We start from the raw sequence: 17,910 nt of genomic DNA on the forward strand, positions 1-17,910 counted from the left end.
ACTGATTTATAAAGTGTTCACAACCTAATTAATAAATGAATTACAAACTATTCGTAAACCCTTTATAAGGGTAGTCTTATTGTAAAGTGGTACCGTTTTCGGTAACTCATTTTTTTTATTCTTTGACTTTATCTTTAATTACTTCGGTTTAACCATACATGACTTGTACAGAAACCCTCCCACATCCGGGAGGTGCAGCGCTTTAAGAACCCCGGTCACAGGCAGCAACCGCCTACTTCTCATCCTGCTCTCCACTAGACTACTACACTACTTTCACTTGTTTAGTTTTTACCTCTTTGCGGTCAAAATGCCTTTAAAGTTCGAGCTGTGTCCCGGTAGAATGATCGGAGGAAGTAACCCTTGCTTCATCATTGCTGAGATTGGACAAAACCACCAGGGAGACATTGGGATCGCCAAGAAAATGATAAAAATGGCAAAGGTATGACTATTGAAATGCATGGGCGTAGGAAACATCCTCAATGTGGGTTGGACAATTTGACAGGGGGTGTGGGCAGGTGGTGGACTTCACCTCAGGGCGTTTACCGTACACGCTATCGGTTATCTTTGCCATCAGTACACCTCTCTCTCTCTCTCTCTCTCTCTCTCTCTCTCTCTCTCTCTCTCTCTCTCTCTCTCTCTCTCTCTCTCTCTCTCTCTCTCTCTCTCTCTCTCTCTCTCTCTCTCTCTCTCTCTCTCTTCTGACAGCCCAGCAGCTGCTCTCAGAGCACGCTCCCCTCTCCTGCAAGGGGGCGTGGTCAGCTGCAGCTCACAGAATCAGCCCCCTGCAAAAACAGCACTGGAAAGAGCAAATTGAGCGAAATGAGGCATGGCTAAAATGCAGGATCTGTTTGGTGTTTTGAAAAAAAAACTATATTTATATACTTTATATAGGTATGGCCCTACAATATATTGTTCAAATATAGCATGATAGCTCACCTTTAAGGAGTCATGGTAGAAGCCGTCATTTATTCATTATTTCCTCAACATTTCCTTAAAATGACTACACATTTTTACACCACTGACAGAGGAAATAGAGACACGGTTGTGAGTTATTGTGTTGAGTTCATAAGCTTTTCTTTATTTCTTGACAATTTTTTTATTAAAAAACTGTTCCTTTTCAAACCTATTTATTCATTATTAATATATTGGGATTTGTATTCAACTTTGATGTAAATTGGAATACTATGCTTTATTTTAGAAAGACACATTACCGTCTTTTTTGCATGTTTATCTCGTTGTTACACCAGCAATTGATTAAAAAGGATTAAATAATGAAAGTGTATTAATTGAACACGATTGTATCAACCTTCACAGGACTGTGGTGCTGATTGTGCCAAATTCCAGAAGAGTGAATTGGAGCACAAATTCAACAAGCAAGCCTTGGAGCGCCTTTATACTTCCAAAAACTCCTGGGGAAGAACTTATGGTGATCACAAGCGCCACCTGGAGTTCAGCCACGAGCAGTACAGGGAGCTGCAGAAGTATGCAGAGGAGGTGGGGATCTTTTTCACCGCCTCTGGGATGGACGAGGTAAGAAAGACAGTTTTGATGAAGCCTTAAGACATTTTAATCAGGTTTAAGTTTAATAATGACTTTTATTTTCTTTAGATGGCAGTGGAGTTCCTCGATGAGATCAATGTGCCTTTCTTCAAAGTTGCCTCTTTCGACGCCAACAACTTCCCCTATCTGGAGAAGTGTGCCAAGAAAGGTGAGACTGGACCTTTATAACTGGGGAAATTAATACATGTGAGATGTATTTAGTGGTGAATAAAAAAAAACCTGTGCATTTAATAAGTATTACATGAAAGCCATATCTAAAAAGATTAGATAAGCTAAATATTTGTACAAATGCCTATCTTTGTAGAAATTAGTTAAAACTGGGATTAAAGTGAAACAAGCTTGGTTCTGAACTACAGGGATTCCTGAAGGCATTTAGCCTTCTGCCCATGTTAGCTAAGATGTTTACCAAGCTTATGTTGTCTGTGTCAGGACGGCCCATGGTAGTGTCCAGTGGGATGCAGAGCATGGAGACGATGCGTCGGGTCTACCAAACAGTGAAGGAGCACAACCCTAACTTTACCTTCCTGCAGTGCACCAGCGCCTACCCTCTGGACCCTGAAGATGTCAACCTCAGAGTTCTCGCGGTGAGAAGAATTGATTTTTACTTTTAATCGTATTACTTTTATGAAACGGTTGGCACAAAACAACACATTATTAAATATATTTAAATCAGATCAGATAGTATTACTGCATTAAGAACTACTTTAAAAATGATCTATTTTCCCAAAAGATAGATTCCTCAAGATCTCTCTCATATCTGTATATTTGGTTTTTGTATTGACAAAATGGGTATAAAGTGTTGATTATTGACCTTGAGTTGATGGTTAGCAGATGTTTTTACTTTTCTTGTCACTGTCATGCTATTTGTACACCATTGTTTCCAGTCTTAATGCTAAGCTAACAATGTTTGTTAACCAAAATCAAAGATCAAAGATTTATGAGTCACATTTGTACCATCCACCACAGGAATACAAGAAGGAATTTCCAGATATTCCCATTGGGTATTCTGGCCACGAGACTGGGATCAGTATATCAGTTGCGGCCGTAGCTATGGGGGCAAAGGTCATCGAGCGACATGTTACTTTGGATAAGAAGTGGAAAGGAAATGACCATGAAGCCTCGCTGGTGCCCAGTGAGCTGACCGAGTTGGTGCGCTCCATCCGACTGGTGGAGAGGGCCATGGGGACCGGCATCAAGACTATGTTACCCTGTGAGAAGGCGTGCCACGACAAGGTGAGCAATCGTCAAGAAAAGCATGCACAATAAGCATTAGGGTGTTTATTTTACTAACTTTGTCTATTTGCAACCATAGATTTCACTTACATTAGCCACAGGCTAGCATGAGATAAGGACATAATTGCATATTTAACATTTCATAAAAGTGATACAACATTTTTTGTCCTCTTATCGTCCTCGTGTGGCCGAACCGTATATGATAGAGAACTGTAGCGGATATGACCATTATCGTCCTCGTGTGGCTGTGGCCTAATATACACCAAACTTAACAGTGTCAGTGTATTTCAATCCTCATGGTTTTTTAAAAACAGTTGTCTTCATATACTGTTTAAAGCCTGATTTATGTAACATAATTTATTCCAGATAAAACAGTGAAAATTGAAGTATTTTCAGATTTATGGAGCAATAAAAAGACATATCCCAAATTTCCTCCGTTAAAAAAAACATCTTATATGTCGACAAAATGAAAGGGGCTATTTTCGCCCCGCTGTATTATATTTTTTAGATCTGTGCTCTGGAAATGTATGCAAATTGGTAAATTCTTGAAAAAATAATTCCTAATTTGCATATTTAAAAAGAACATATCAGAAAACTTAATTTGGTAAAAAATAGGTGAGAGGTGTCTCCCTGTAGAAAAACATTGGAGATGTTGCTTTTCATATTTTTCGTTCAACCTTGGCCATGATAACAATAAGAGTGTTGTTCCTTGTCTTCCAGCTTGGTAAGTCTGTGGTGGCGAAGGTAAAGATCCCCAGGGGAACGGTCCTGACTCTGGACATGTTGACGGTGAAAGTGGCCGAGCCTATGGGCGTCGCTGCCGAGGACATCTTCCAGCTGGTCGGTAAGACCGTGACGGAGGACATGGAGGAGGACGACAGCGTCTTGCCAGAGGTGGTGGTGGGTTACTGCAAAAAGTGCTAAGGATTGAAGATTTGAAGTGGGTTGAAAATGGCAATATAATACATTTTATCTGGGGCTACTTCAGAAGGAGCTTGTGCAATGGTCAATTAGCTTATTGCTGCTTAGGTTCCTGACATTAAAGTGATGGAGGATCAGTAACTACCTGCATAATTACACAGTTTTAAAGCTTTTACATTTGTTAAAAGCTGCCTTTATATAATATACTATCTATCTGGCTCAACAGGCTGTTATTTTACAAATGTTGCAATATAGTTTTAGCCCTCACTGAAGACATCAAATTAAGATCGAACACACGAAGCTCCCCATTTCACAACAGTATGAACAAAGACCCAGTTTGCCAAACATTAGGTGTATTTTTTCTCGTAACAACTCAGTCATTTTAATTGTGTGATGTCAAGCAAAGTGTGTATTTGTACTCATTCTTTAAAGTAAGACTACTGGAGCCAGACACTAAACAAAACCAAAAGAAGAAATATGTACACATCCGGGACACGGCTGAATTTCTTCTCTCAATATGAACCTTCTTTTGCTTCTTCAGTCTTTATGCTGACACCAACAACGCCTCTAATCACAGTTGCAAGATGTAGGATGTTTACACTTTACTTGACAAAATCTGAGATCTATGATGTGCAGAAAATAAATAAATGTTGCCAGAACTTCCACCTTTTCCACTTTGGTTGTCTTTCAAATGTTGCTTTGATGCTCAGATCAGCTCTGTGCGTTCCACATTCATGGTGTACTCTCTTTGACATGATTTTGTTGTTTGTTTTGATAGATGTGAAGTAATTATCTGGAGATTGGCACAGCATGCTATAATTTGTGTATTGCGCAAAGTGTTTTAAAATCTAGACTGAAGATGGAAAATAGCCTCTATGGCTAGTCTGGCACATTTAAATGATGGACTCCGATTAATGTGCATTGTTCCTCGTTAAATAAATAAATACAAATGTATTTAGTTTAGTTTATTTATTTTTTTCGAGCATGTAAAACCAAAGAAAATACAAATGAAACAAAAGCTGATACAGACATGATAAATTACTATACAAATGAATGCAATAACAAAACGAAATATTTAATTAATAATTGAATAATCTGTAGTATCATTGTCTGATATCAATAAACAACAAAGCTTTAGCTAATTACACGTCCGAAAAGGGGTCGGAAGAAGTTTTCACTTATTTGTTTTTCTTTTTACATCTTAATATATGTTAACATACAATATCTATGTATACTTTAACCTTGAATAATTTATATAATCATTCATATAATATATACAGGCAAGTTAGGAGAATGTTCTCTCTATATATATATATATACACACATACATATGTACATACACAAATTCATACAAACACAAATTCATAAATAGAATACAAAACAAGAATATAAACAGTTATGGATTAGCAGTTTCATCCCTGTACCTTGTGAGAATTGTGTCTTTATACCTCTTTTTTAATAGTTTTATGTTTGGACATCCCTTTAGCTCCTCACTCAAATTGTTCCAGATCTTCACCCCACAAACAGAAACACAAAAACTTCTCTCTGTTGTGCGCACCCTAACATTAGTGAATATAAATGAACCACGTAAATAATAATTCCCTTGTCTTTCATTGAACAATATCTGAATATTCCCAGGTAATTGAATGTTTTTTGCCTTAAACATGATTTGTGCAATTTGGAATTCAACAAGATCTTGACAGTTTTAATAATTTTAGCTCTAATAATAATGGGTTTGTATGATCCCTATAGCCGACATTTTTAATAAGTCTTATTGCTCTTTTTTGTAGAATAAATAGGGATTGTGTTGTAGTTTTATAATTACTGCCCCAAACCTCTGCACAGTAACTCAAGGTAAGGTACCACCAATGAACAGTAAAGAATGTAGAGGGAATTTTGATCAATAATCTGTTTTGCCTTGTTTAATATTGCAATACTTCTTGAGACTTTGGAATGAATATGTTTTATGTGTGGTTTCCAGCTCAGTTTCTCATCAATTGTGATTCCAAGGAATTTATGTTCTTTAACTCTCTCAATTAAAATCCCATCTATCTTAATGGATGCTAGTGTATTGCTATTTCCAAATATGATTAATGTTGTTTTATTCAAGTTTAATGATAACTTATTACTGGTTTTTTTTTTGAACAATGTTTTTTATTAATTTTTCAATAAAAACATACAAAAACATAAAAAAAAAAAAACACAATAACACATGTCACACTATTTACACAATGAAAAACAGTCAAACCTCACTGCATACACAAATACAAAATCAGTAAAAATATACATATTGAAAACAATAATCACAAATAGGTAAATACAAATAATAAATACAATTGTCACACTGTCTCAATGATAAATCAAATCTACTGTTGCCTGAGAAAGTCCATTAAGGCTGTCCACACCTCTTCGAATTTCTGCAATTTACCCCTAATTACATAGGTTAGTTTTTCTAATGTAACACACATAGCCATTTCTCTAATCCAAGATTGTGTAGAGGATACTTCAGTCTCTTTCCAAGATAAAGCAATCATCCTCCTGGCCTGCAGGAGGCCAAAGGTGATCAGAGTCTTACACTTGGAGTTAATAGAAAGGCAATCCGGGTATATCCCTAAAATGCAAAGTTTTGGTATGCAAGGTACCTGAATACCTGTGATTCTACTTAGAATGTGGGTTACTCTTTTCCAAAAATCTACCAGCTTAGGACATTCCCATACACAATGGATCAAAGTACCTTTCTCAGTCAAACATTTCACACATGTATCTGGAATGTCAGGGGACCATTTATTGAGTTTCTCAGGGGTTATGTATGTTCTCATTAGCCATTTGTGTTGTAGCAGTTTCATTCGCGTATTAATGGTTTGTGATTGAGCTTTCAAACAGGCTGACGTCCACTCAGCTTCTCCGATATCTTCCTCAATATCTAAACTCCATGCTCTCCTTCTATCATGACTAGACTCCTCGTCGTGCGAGACAAGTGCTGTGTATAGAATAGAGATTTGACGTTTCCCATTCATGTGTTTCAACACAATGTCCTCAAGGCAGGACAGAGGTGGTTCATGTATAGTCTGGTGCTGCTTTGATGAAATGAAATGCTTCAATTGTAAGTATTTAAAGAAGTGTTTTTTTGGAATTGAGTATTTTAAACAAAGGTCATTAAATGTTAGTAAAATGTTGTCAACATATAAATCTCCAATTTTTTGCACCCCCCTGTCAGCCCAGACCTGAAAACCACCATCTGCCCGGCCAGGGGCAAACTGCGCATTATGCCAAATAGGTGAAAATTGAGAGATGGGGGGAGTGTCGCCAAAATGTCTATGAGCCTTAAACCATATATCCACCGAGTTTTTTAAGAATGGGTTTGTTGTTTTTTTCTTTAAAGTTTTAACATCTGCTGAATATAAATATAGACTTAATGGAAGCTTAGGTACTGATGCTTGTTCAATATAAACCCATGTTGGAGGAGAGTTTGTGACAAAATAAAACATAGCACTACGCAGCTGAGCGGCCCAGTAATACCACTGTAAACTGGGCATCTGTAATCCACCCCTATCATAAGGCAATTACAATAATCTGAGTCTCAGTCTGGGTTTTCTATTGTTCCAGATAAATCTACTAAATGCAGTATTCATTTCTTTAAAAAACGATTTTGGTAGTGGCATTGGGAGTGACTGAAAAAGATATAAGAACTTTGGTAATATAGTCATGTTAATTATGTTGATCCGACCAATCATTGATATTGGCATTGTTGTCCATTTTTCAAGTAGGTCTTGTACCTCTCTTATCAACGGGTCGTAGTTTGCATTAACAACTGTATTAATTTGGGGGGTAATCTTAATTCCAAGGTAGGTAAAGCCCTCCCTCGCATTAAGAAAGGGTGTACTTATCACTGGATTGGCTCTTTCTTCTTTATTCAGGAAAAGTATAGAAGACTTCTCATTATTAATATTGTATCCAGAAAACTGACCGAATGTATTAATTAAATGTAATAATGTCTGGACACTGTTTGATAAATCAGACAAAAAAAGAATCACATCGTCTGCATATAACGATATCCTGTGTTCATGTTCTCCAATTGTTATACCTGACAAATTGGTTTCTGCTCTAATGGACATGGCCAAAGGTTCGATGGCCAAAACGAACAATAGTGGAGAGAGAGGACAGCCCTGGCGGGTTGACCTCTCTAGTGTAAACAAGCTTGATAAATTGTTATTTGTCATTACACGTGCTGTGGGGTTAGTGTATAATAGTTTTATCCATTTTATAAATTTCCCCCCAAGTCCATATCTTGGTAACAAATTAAACAAGTAAGGCCACTCGATTCTATCGAACGCTTGTCTAGCATCTAGAGATAAAAGCGCTGTATCCCTGTTGTTATTTTTGAAGTGGATTATGTTGAGGACCCTTCTGATTTTATGAAATCCCTGACGACCCTGTACGAACCCATTCTGGTCATTATGTACCAAAAGAGAGATGTATGGGTCTAACCTTTTAGCAAGGACTTTACACAATATTTTTGTGTCTACTCCCATAAGACTGATGGGCCTGTAAGAAGAGCAGGTGGTCGGTATTTTTCCAGGTTTCAAAATAAGAATTATTGTAGCAAGTCTTAAAGTTGGTGGCAATATACCATCATTTAATGACTCTTTGAACATATTCAAAAGAGGGATCAACAACTGCATTTGGAAAGTTTTATAAAACTCTATTGGAAGGCCATCAGGCCCTGGAGCTTTGCCTGAGTTTAATACTTTTTATGGCTTGCAAAAGCTCTTCCACCGTTATGTCCTCATCCAGGTCCTCCTTAACCTCCTCTGTGAGAGTTTTAAATTGGAGCTGATTAAGAAAGGTATCTCTGTGAGTAGGTGTGGGGGAGCATTCTGACCTGTACAGTGACTGATAAAATTCTTTAAATGTATTATTAATATCTAGGGGATCGTTTGATATCTGTCCTGATTGGGTAGTTATGCCATTAATGGCTCTTTCAGATTGTATTTTTTTGATTCTCCAAGCTAACAGTTTGCCGGCCTTTTCTCCCTGATCATAAAAGGCCTGATTCAACCACAGTAAGCTTTTTGCTGCTCTATCAGATGTTAGTTTATTGTATTCCGTTCTTAAAATTAGTAACTGTTTTTCTTTTTCAAGGTCCTCATTATTATTTATATCTATTTCCAAAGATTTTATTTGTTTCTCCAATTCATTAATTTCTGCTTTTTGTTTTTTGTTTGTAGTGCTTGTGAAGCTAATAATGTGCCCTCTAATATATGCCTTGAAGGCTTCTCATCTAATACATGCATTAGTTTGATTAGTATTAATCTGAAAATGGTCGTCAATCTTATCTTTAACATATTTGATAAATTTTGGATGTTTAAGCCACTTCACTTGTAAACGCCAATAAGTGGGAGACTGCTGAAGCTTTTCAATTTGTACAGACATAGAAATGGGGGAGTGATCACTAATAACTATACAATCATACCAACACTTCTTAATACTGGATACCAGTTCTTGTGAAACCAAAAAATAATCAATTCGAGACCTGGACTTATGTAATCCGGAGTAGCATGAATATTCCAATTTATCTAGGTTGAGTTTTCTCCAGATTTCAGATAAATTTAAGTCTGTGATGTATTGTAAAATTGTTTTTCTAGACTGTTTTTTATAGGGATCACATTTTGTAGATCGGTCTATCGATGGGTTCAAAGTGCAATTGAAATCTCCACCGATAATATTTCAGGCCATATAATGAAGACAAGGTCAAAAAGAAATCTTCAAAAAATCGTGGGTTATCCTCGTTAGGACCATATATGCTGACTAAATTCAGTGCCCGAGAAAGGATCCTACCCTGAGCAATTACAAATCGTCCTTGGGGGTCCCGGATAGTATTAATAAGTTGAAAGGGAATTGTTTTATGAATAAGAATAAGTACACCTCGAGCGGAGTTATTATATGTGGCCTGTATAACTTGGCCAGGCCATCTTCGCTGTACTTGTTTAATTTCGGTGACTGTGATATGAGTTTCCTGAAGAAAGATTATTTTAGATTGTAGGTTTTTAAGTCTATTCATTACCTGTTTCAGTTTGGTTAGCTTATTGAGTCCCCTAACATTCCAGCTTGTAAATCTTAAATCAGACAGTTTTGTACTTTCCATGTTGGTTTATGTACAGTGAGATATATGACCGTGTTAAGTGTGACAAAGTAAAAACAAAAAACAGTAAACAAAAACAAAGAATAGATAAAGACAACCCAAACCAAACCCCACATATAACCTTTTGAACCCCCTCCCCCCTTCCCTTACTTAAACTAGGCATGTAGGGCAAGTACCAATCCACAAACAATGAGGAGTGGTTATACTGTAGGCACTTCTCTCAGGCAGCCCCTCCCCCGGTCCCCCCCAACCCCTTATCATGAACTAAAAGTTCAAACAATTAACGTCCTTAAAATGAAGGATAACATTAATAACACTTCTTGGTTTAGCTGCCTCAGAATACTGTTAAATAACAACAAATGTATCGGCAGATAGAAGGTGCATAAAATAAAGTGTCCACCAAATAATGTTATAGCAGCTCTGTTAATACTGTTGGAGATTTGGAGGATGTTGCAAACCAACCTCGTCTCCGCGTGTCGTTTGACAAGCTAGGTGAATTCGGGAAAAGGGAGGGATTAAGAAACACCAGAATACAAGTTAAACAATAATCCTGCTTTAATGATATACAGTAACGATACAAATACAAAGAAATCACGAAGCACTCTGCAGAGTACTCCGGGCTCAGGTTCTACCACCCGTGTGAGACAGGTCTCAGGAACGGCTGGTGAAAAACAAGAGCGCGAACCAAAGGAAAACACAGTCTTTCATACTAAAACACAGGAGGAGGAGGTGTACGTGCTTTCCCCCAGAGGTCATCTTATTGGCAGAGACCAACACATGGCCTGTCGCACCCAATCAGTGCGACACAGCAGCTTGTAGCCAGCACACACACATCTCCTTTATGGCCCTTGGTCCCTGTGTCCATCTTCCCGCCTCCTGACTGCCACACACAAGTTAAAAGTATGTTTTAAGATATAGTTGTTATAGTTGGCTAAATATACGTAATACATGTTAATTACTTTCATATCAATAACAACGAGGAACACATTACCTATGCTCTTAAGCAGTAGTAGAGATGCTTTTCAAATAGTCAAATTTCACACAGGCCTAATACAGAGAACACCCTTATTAGTCCTATAGCCCCTCCATTTGTTTGAGCTATTGTTCACATCTTTACTTCAAATAAAAGGTTTCACATTGTATATTTCCAGCTTCCTTTACACATACTGCTATTATTAACACAAAGTAACTAACCACACACCTCTATTGAAAACAAGTCGATTCCCCTGACAATTGACATGCTGAAACTCCTGGAATGCGTCCCTCCCCCACCTCTCTCGTCCCTGTCATAAAAAACTGCTTCCATTTCATATAGAGTAATGAAAGATGTTTAAGCTAATTTCTCCACAATGTTTGTAGCCATTTAGTACCCACACATGAAAGAATAAGAACAGAGGTATAGTTGACCAGTAATCATGTAGCATTTATATTTACTTCAATGAAAACACATACACATCTGCTACAAGATTGTGTCACGCACCCCCCTTCTTTTACGAGGGAAGCATTCCAGCGTCTGGCACTATTCCCAAATATGGTGTCCCATGCTCCCATCTCTTCTCTAAACACAAGTACTTCACCTCAATATATTGGGGGAGGGAAAAGATACTTTGTCCCTTCTAATTCAACACACATGAATATATATAAGGTGACATTAAAAGGAATATACCAGATTGAACTTTCCTGTCATACCACGTTACTTTAATCCTTCAAATAATTCAAATAATCCTTCAATACTTAGAACGATTTAGAGAATACAGAATATACACAAATCCAACTTTGCATAACTTATATTAAACGACTGTGCACGTATATTGCCCATATCAGTCCCTTTGCAATACCTGTATTCATCGGCGTCCTGAAGTTTGTGAGTCTGGGATGAAGTTTTCAGCTTCTTCTGGTGTAGAAAAAAGAACTATATTCCCGTTGTGCAGAGCTCTCATCTTGCAAGGACGAAGGGTGAATCCCCGAAAAGTTCCAGCATCAATTAATTTCTTTTTCACTGCATTAAACGTGCTCCGCACCTTCATGGTCTCCGCTGCTAGGTCTTGAGCAAAGAAGAGTTTGTGACCATCATGAGTGGGAGAGCGTTGTTTGGATGCGTTGAAAACAAATTCACGGTCTTGAAACTGCTGGAATCGGATGATAACAGCTCTGCTCCTCTGGTCCGGTCTTGGTCGAGCCCTATGCGGTGCGCCCTTTCTAGGGGGAGAGATTTAGCGGCATCGGCCCCCAGCCAGACCGGCAGCATACGCTGGATGTAGTCAGTCATAGGCTGGGTACCCTCAGCATTCTCCGGGAGCCCCACCAGTCGTAGGTTCTTTCTCCGGGCACAATTTTCTAGATCTTCCGTTTTGGATTCTAGGTAGGTGATGCGTTTAACGGCGTCAGTCAGCTCCGTGTGTACAGTCTGCAGGCTATCCTCGTTATCTCCGATGCGCCCCTCTGCCTCCGTTAGCCGCGTAGCATTAGCACTGATGTCCTGTTGAAGGTCCGCAAAGCTCTTCTGTACAGCATCAACAGAGTTATTCATCTCGACTATGCGTCTCTCCACGTTGTCGAGTTTAGCCCCAAAGCCATCAAGAGCACTTATCTTGTTGTTCATTGCTGTGACGGTCATACCGAGTGACTTTAGTTCACCAAGCACCACAGCTAAGTCACTCCGTGGGTTAGCTGCCTCGTTAGCAACCTCGGCTACCTCCGCCGAAGTAGTAGTTTTAAGTCTCTGAGAGCCTCGGGGCTTGGAGCCGCTTTCACAGTCTTTCAACGTCGTTTGTTTAGACATCGTGTAGAACCAGTTAGAAGTGTTAATAGTAATTATAAAATAGGACTTTTAGCGGAGTTGCGGGGAGCACTCACTTTATGCTGCCATCTTGGTCCGTGGCTCTACAGCGCCAACTTATTACTGTTTAGCCATAACTTTAGTTTGCATATTTCAGCTGTGATCTCTTCTAATAATAGCTGTACATTGTCCCCAGAACAAAATATATTAGTGTCATCAGCAAACAAAACAAACTTGAGTACTGTCGATACATTGCATATTTCATTAATATACATAATAAATAGTTGCGGCCCCAATACTGACCCCTGGGGGACAACGCATGTAATGTCCAAATATGAAGAACAACACTCTCCCAGCTTCACAAACTGTTGCTTGTTGGTTAAATAACTCCTTACCCATTCCAAAACTACACCCCTGATTCCATAACGTTCCAGTTTCTTTATTAATATGTCATGATTAATTGTGTCAAATGATTTTTTTAGGTCAATGAATATTCCAATGGCATGTTTCTTTTAATAGATCAGAGGATCTGTTAAAAGAGCTGTACACACAAAATGATGTTCTGAGATACATCGGCATTCAAAATATTTTCAAGATAATAATGTAAATAAATAATAATTGCAAGAAGAAATAAAAAATTTTTAAGGGTGCACAACAACATCTGGTTCTAGTCTTGCAGTGTTCTCTCGGAGTATCTGACAAATTAAGGTCTGTTCCTACTGTTAAATCACCCCTGATAAGAAATGTAATAACATAATTGTGGTCAACAAGTGGCTTGGAATTTTGTCATTTTAGGGGCAAGGCCATTTGGCCTTTGGCGTCACACATTTTTTCAGGGCGCAAAGGCCACATGCCAGGGCACAAAGGCCATTGAGGGAAACATTTGGATTTGGAGCTTACAAATAAATAACTTCACTTTCTAATAAGAAAAACAAATCACTGTTTTAATATCAATAATGTCAAACATTATATCATATAGGCCTATGCCTCCTTAGTATTACCGTATATCAAATAAAATACTTTACTTTGAATAATTAGTGTTTGGTATGTTTTCCATCTACTTCTCCCATTCACAAAATCAAATCAAAACATCTAAAATTATATGAATATGTAACAAATATATTCAATTTCAGAGCAGAAGAAACAGCCTTCAATGGTCAAACTCTGCACATACATTGTTTGTGTGTGTGTGTGTGTGTGTGTGTGTGTGTGTGTGTGTGTGTGTGTGTGTGTGTGTGTGTGTGTGTGTGTGTGTGTGTGTGTGTGTGTGTGTGTGTGTGTGTGTGTGTGTGTGTGTGTGTGTGTGTGTGTGCTCACAGCTCTGGACAAAAGTTAAACATGTACAAACCACAGACTGTCATGGCGAATACAATCGCTGCTTTAATTCTGTCTTTAGGACGTTGTTGTGAGCGTGGACGGAGCAGCTACAGGTTAGTTTAGCCTGATTGATCCATTCAGAGAACACGCATTTTAAAGGTTTTTCGCTTGCCGTCTTGTCTGCAGACTTGGCAAAGCATTAATTCATGTTGTTTACTAACCGGTATCAGTATTTACTTCAGCATCATTTTGAAACGTGTATTACAATTAAATCACGGTAAAATAGGTTAATTTTGTCGTAGTTGGTTTCCTCCACAGTATTTACTAGACCCTCCAGAAAAACGCGGGCAAAAATCCTTTACTATGCAGGCTAAATTGCTTGATTATGCGAGCTAAAATCCTTGATTATGCGATCAAACATGCGGGGTTTTTATGTGATTTTATGCGGTGAAATTGCGGGAAGTTGCGAAATATGCGGAAAGTTGCGGAATAAGCTAAATGTGCGGGGAAAAAGAATAACAATTTGTTTAAATATTGGGCTGTCTTATTTATTCTCTCTCACACACAAACTGCCACTAACGTTAAACCCCTTTACTATTCAATTAAACACGTTCAATGTTTATTTACTGTAAAAGCAATTGGGCTTTTTTAATCTCACACACACACACACACACACACACACACCCCCACACACGCACACACACACTTCTCCGCCTCATTCCGTTTTCATTTACTCGTTCATTATCTGACCAGCTTCAATCTTGTAGGCTACTCACTTCGTTTCTTGTAGCCCACGAAAGGGTTTTGGAGGTTGATGCCTCGCTGAACGTGAGTTGTTTGGCTTTCTTGTCCGCAGCAGCAGAAAGCATTTTCGAATGTTTGAATGAATCAAAGTGGGTCGTCCCCGTCGATTTTCCCTTATGCTCCAACACACAGTTGCACGGGGTGCAGAATAGTTTCCCCCCACTTTTTGCCCGGTCTTTAGTAGAAATGTTCGTCGGTAAATGAGATGGATTAGATTTTTTCATCTTGGTGTTTTCTCTATCGTGTGAGCTCCACACGTTCACTCTATACAGTGTTGTTTACATTCTGTGATGCGCGAGCTGATGACGTCACGTCAAGACGAGTTAACTTTTTTTCTTCTCAACTTTTGTGGGAAAATGCGGGGATTATGCGGCCTTTTGAGAAATATGCGGCCTTTTAAAAATCTGCGCCATTTTGCTGATTATGCGGTAGATTCTGCGATCACAGAATCGCGTTTTTCTGGAGGGTCTAATTTACATTGAAATAAGCCCCGCCCCCTCTCCAGCGCGTCCTGTTTGATTGACAGGAGTAAACACAGCTGACAGCCGCAGTGAAACTCCAGCGTACGGCCCGTCTACACTACAGGCATCAAAAAATGCTTTCAACGCTTCGCCCATTCACTTGAATGGGGTGACGAAGAAGATTTGTAATCTTCGCCGAACTGCATTGTGGGGAGCATGGCATGGCTTTGCAAGCATCAAGAGCATCTATTGGCATCAAAAGTTGAACAATGTTCAACTTTTGAGGCTCGATGCTTGGCATCAGCCAATCAAATCCCGTTTATGCAAATCCCGCCAGTGCAAGCGCACCCAATCAAACCGCGTGCAAGCTGGGAGAGCCAGACCGCAGTTCATTTCCTCATATTCCAAACGAGATATTACGGTAGCAAATCACCCGGTTCTTTACGACCAGAACTATTTACCGGGATACAAACCGGAGGAACCAGGCATGGAGGGAGGTGGCAGAGACAGTGGGTGAAACTGGTAGGTTTTCGCCTGTTTGGAGAGTTTATATCCAGTTTACTTCGTTTTAACATTGCTATTGCTTTGTATGTCGGGGGCGGGAGATTCATGTGATTGTTGTTGGTCGCGTTGCTCGCAAAAAATCGCCAAGCTTCAGACACGCCCAGCTTCAAGATTTTTTGATGCCTGTAGTGTAGACGGGCCAGCATCGCGTCCGTTGTGAACGCAATGCAGTTATGAAAACATTGTTCTGACGCTTTTAAAGCAACTTCGAAATTTGTTCCCGCGGCTGAGGAGGAGGCTGTCGGGCCCCTACAGGCATGTCTGACGGAACAATCACAGCAGAGCAATCGCTCTGATCCACAGGCACGGGACTATCCTACTGCGCGCACTAGTATGACTTCACTAGCGTTGTTTACACTGGAACTTTTGACAGGGGTACAAAGGCCACTTTGGCCGTGAATTGCATTTTTTTCACAGGGCATCACGGCCAAAGTGCGGGGCAACGACGGCCATGGCCGTCGTGGCCGTCGTGAAATTCCCACCCTGTCAACAACACTGAAATGGTCACAATAAACATTAAACGAGGTAGAAATAAAGCAATTATTAACTATAAGCCATATTTGAACCTTTCAAAGTCTATAAAACTATAAGTTCTGTTTCAGCAGAGGCACCCCAATAAAATAATAGAGTCCTGTAATCTGATGTTCTGGATGTGGATCAGTCGAGTGAGTCTGACGCTGTTGGAGTGTAAACACCATCTGCAGATGTAGGAGCCTGTTTGTTATTGCAGGTGTTAATGTTAAATATACTAAACTTTGTATTAAACCGAACACAAATTGAACAATGCTAGAATCTAGCATTTTCTCTTAGGAGCTAGATGCTTTACTTACAAACAAACAGCCTCTTGGTTTACGAACTTAGTTGGTAAGATTGACACTAAAGTATTGAGTTGAAACTTCTCTGACAACAGAATCACAAAATACTGGATGGTAACCTACTGCTATGTGTTTTAGATCTCTAGCACCAAGTTAACATTTTAATATGTCAGGCAAGACAAACTTGCGAGTTGTACCACAAATTAGCTAATGTTCTCCTTGAACGTCCAGATGGAGCTGTTGGAAAGTTGGATTTACCAAAGCAACATGTTCAACCCATCTGTTACAGAATCCAAGTTTTGTTAGTCCATTTGGCAAGTGTTGTAAGGAACTGTCATTCTGTCAATTAATGTCCAAATATAACAAGAATAGCTCCACATCTTTTCCCAAACAATGACAGTTTAGCAACAAGTCACTGAACTAATGTCTGCTGGACTGCGAGTCATCCTGCTCTCTGTATGTAGGCTAAGGATCAGAGGATGTCTCCAAGATTATGAGAAGTTGTCTCTCAAGCCGTTCAAGGTTGTATGGTCTGCATGGGTGGATTATGATGATCATCACCACAGATTAACCGTAGATCTTAAAACTTCAGCAACTAACTAAACTTAACTTAACTACAACATGTTTCAGCCTTAAGAGGAAACAGGTGTGATCCCCCTCACTGAGTTTCAGTTGGGTGCTCAACCTTGAACACAAACAACCAAAACAGTGTGTTTATGTCAGCTGTGCTCTCTTTGTACCAAATTTGATTGAGAATCTAATTTATCCACTTCTGTGTGCATAGAAGTTAAAGTCTTAAAGTGAAACTTATTTCCTATTGTCAGATGTATTGTATTTCAAGAAAGCAGCAAGGAGGGTTTTTCAAATATTCAGCAATACCAATGAAAGTAGTTTCAACAATTAATGAAGGTTACCACTTAAATATCCTTAACGTTTTTGTTCTCTTTTGTGGCAACTATGGCGATGAGCTGTAACTGCAAGTGTTGCGAACGTGACTTTTCCTGAGATCTCGCTCATTTGGCAGTAGATCGTCACTTAGAGACATTAAATAAATATTTCAGAGATTAATACTTTAAAACAAATATAAACACTCCTATAATTTTCCTATAATATCCATGTCAGGACTCACAGGTTTAATGATGAGTAAGCTTGGCATACTTTTTTTTTCTCGTATGTTTTCTTTGTACGACTTTACAATAAGAATACCCTTAAAGGATTCATACAGCGTTTATAATTAGGTTATTAATTAGGTTGTAAACACTTTATTAATCATTAAGAACCATTTATAACATAACACACAAGGGGACGGGTAAT

The 17,910-nt window shown here is 38.9% G+C and overlaps 1 protein-coding gene across 1 annotated transcript; it reads left to right on the forward strand.

The window, feature by feature from the left end:
• Positions 1-244: 244 nt before the first annotated feature.
• LOC307032456 (N-acetylneuraminate-9-phosphate synthase-like) lies at positions 245-4,377 on the forward strand. Its single transcript, XM_079670436.1, has 6 exons — positions 245-439; positions 1,315-1,530; positions 1,609-1,708; positions 1,990-2,144; positions 2,527-2,793; positions 3,514-4,377. The coding sequence occupies exons 1-6, from the start codon at positions 308-310 to the stop codon at positions 3,715-3,717; spliced, it is 1,074 nt and encodes a 357-aa protein (XP_079526562.1). The 5' UTR covers positions 245-307; the 3' UTR covers positions 3,718-4,377.
• The last annotated feature ends 13,533 nt before the right edge of the window (positions 4,378-17,910 follow it).

This window comes from Notothenia rossii (genome assembly GCF_949606895.1).
Source record: "Notothenia rossii genome assembly, chromosome: 1".
NCBI classification, from domain to species: Eukaryota; Metazoa; Chordata; class Actinopteri; order Perciformes; family Nototheniidae; genus Notothenia; species Notothenia rossii.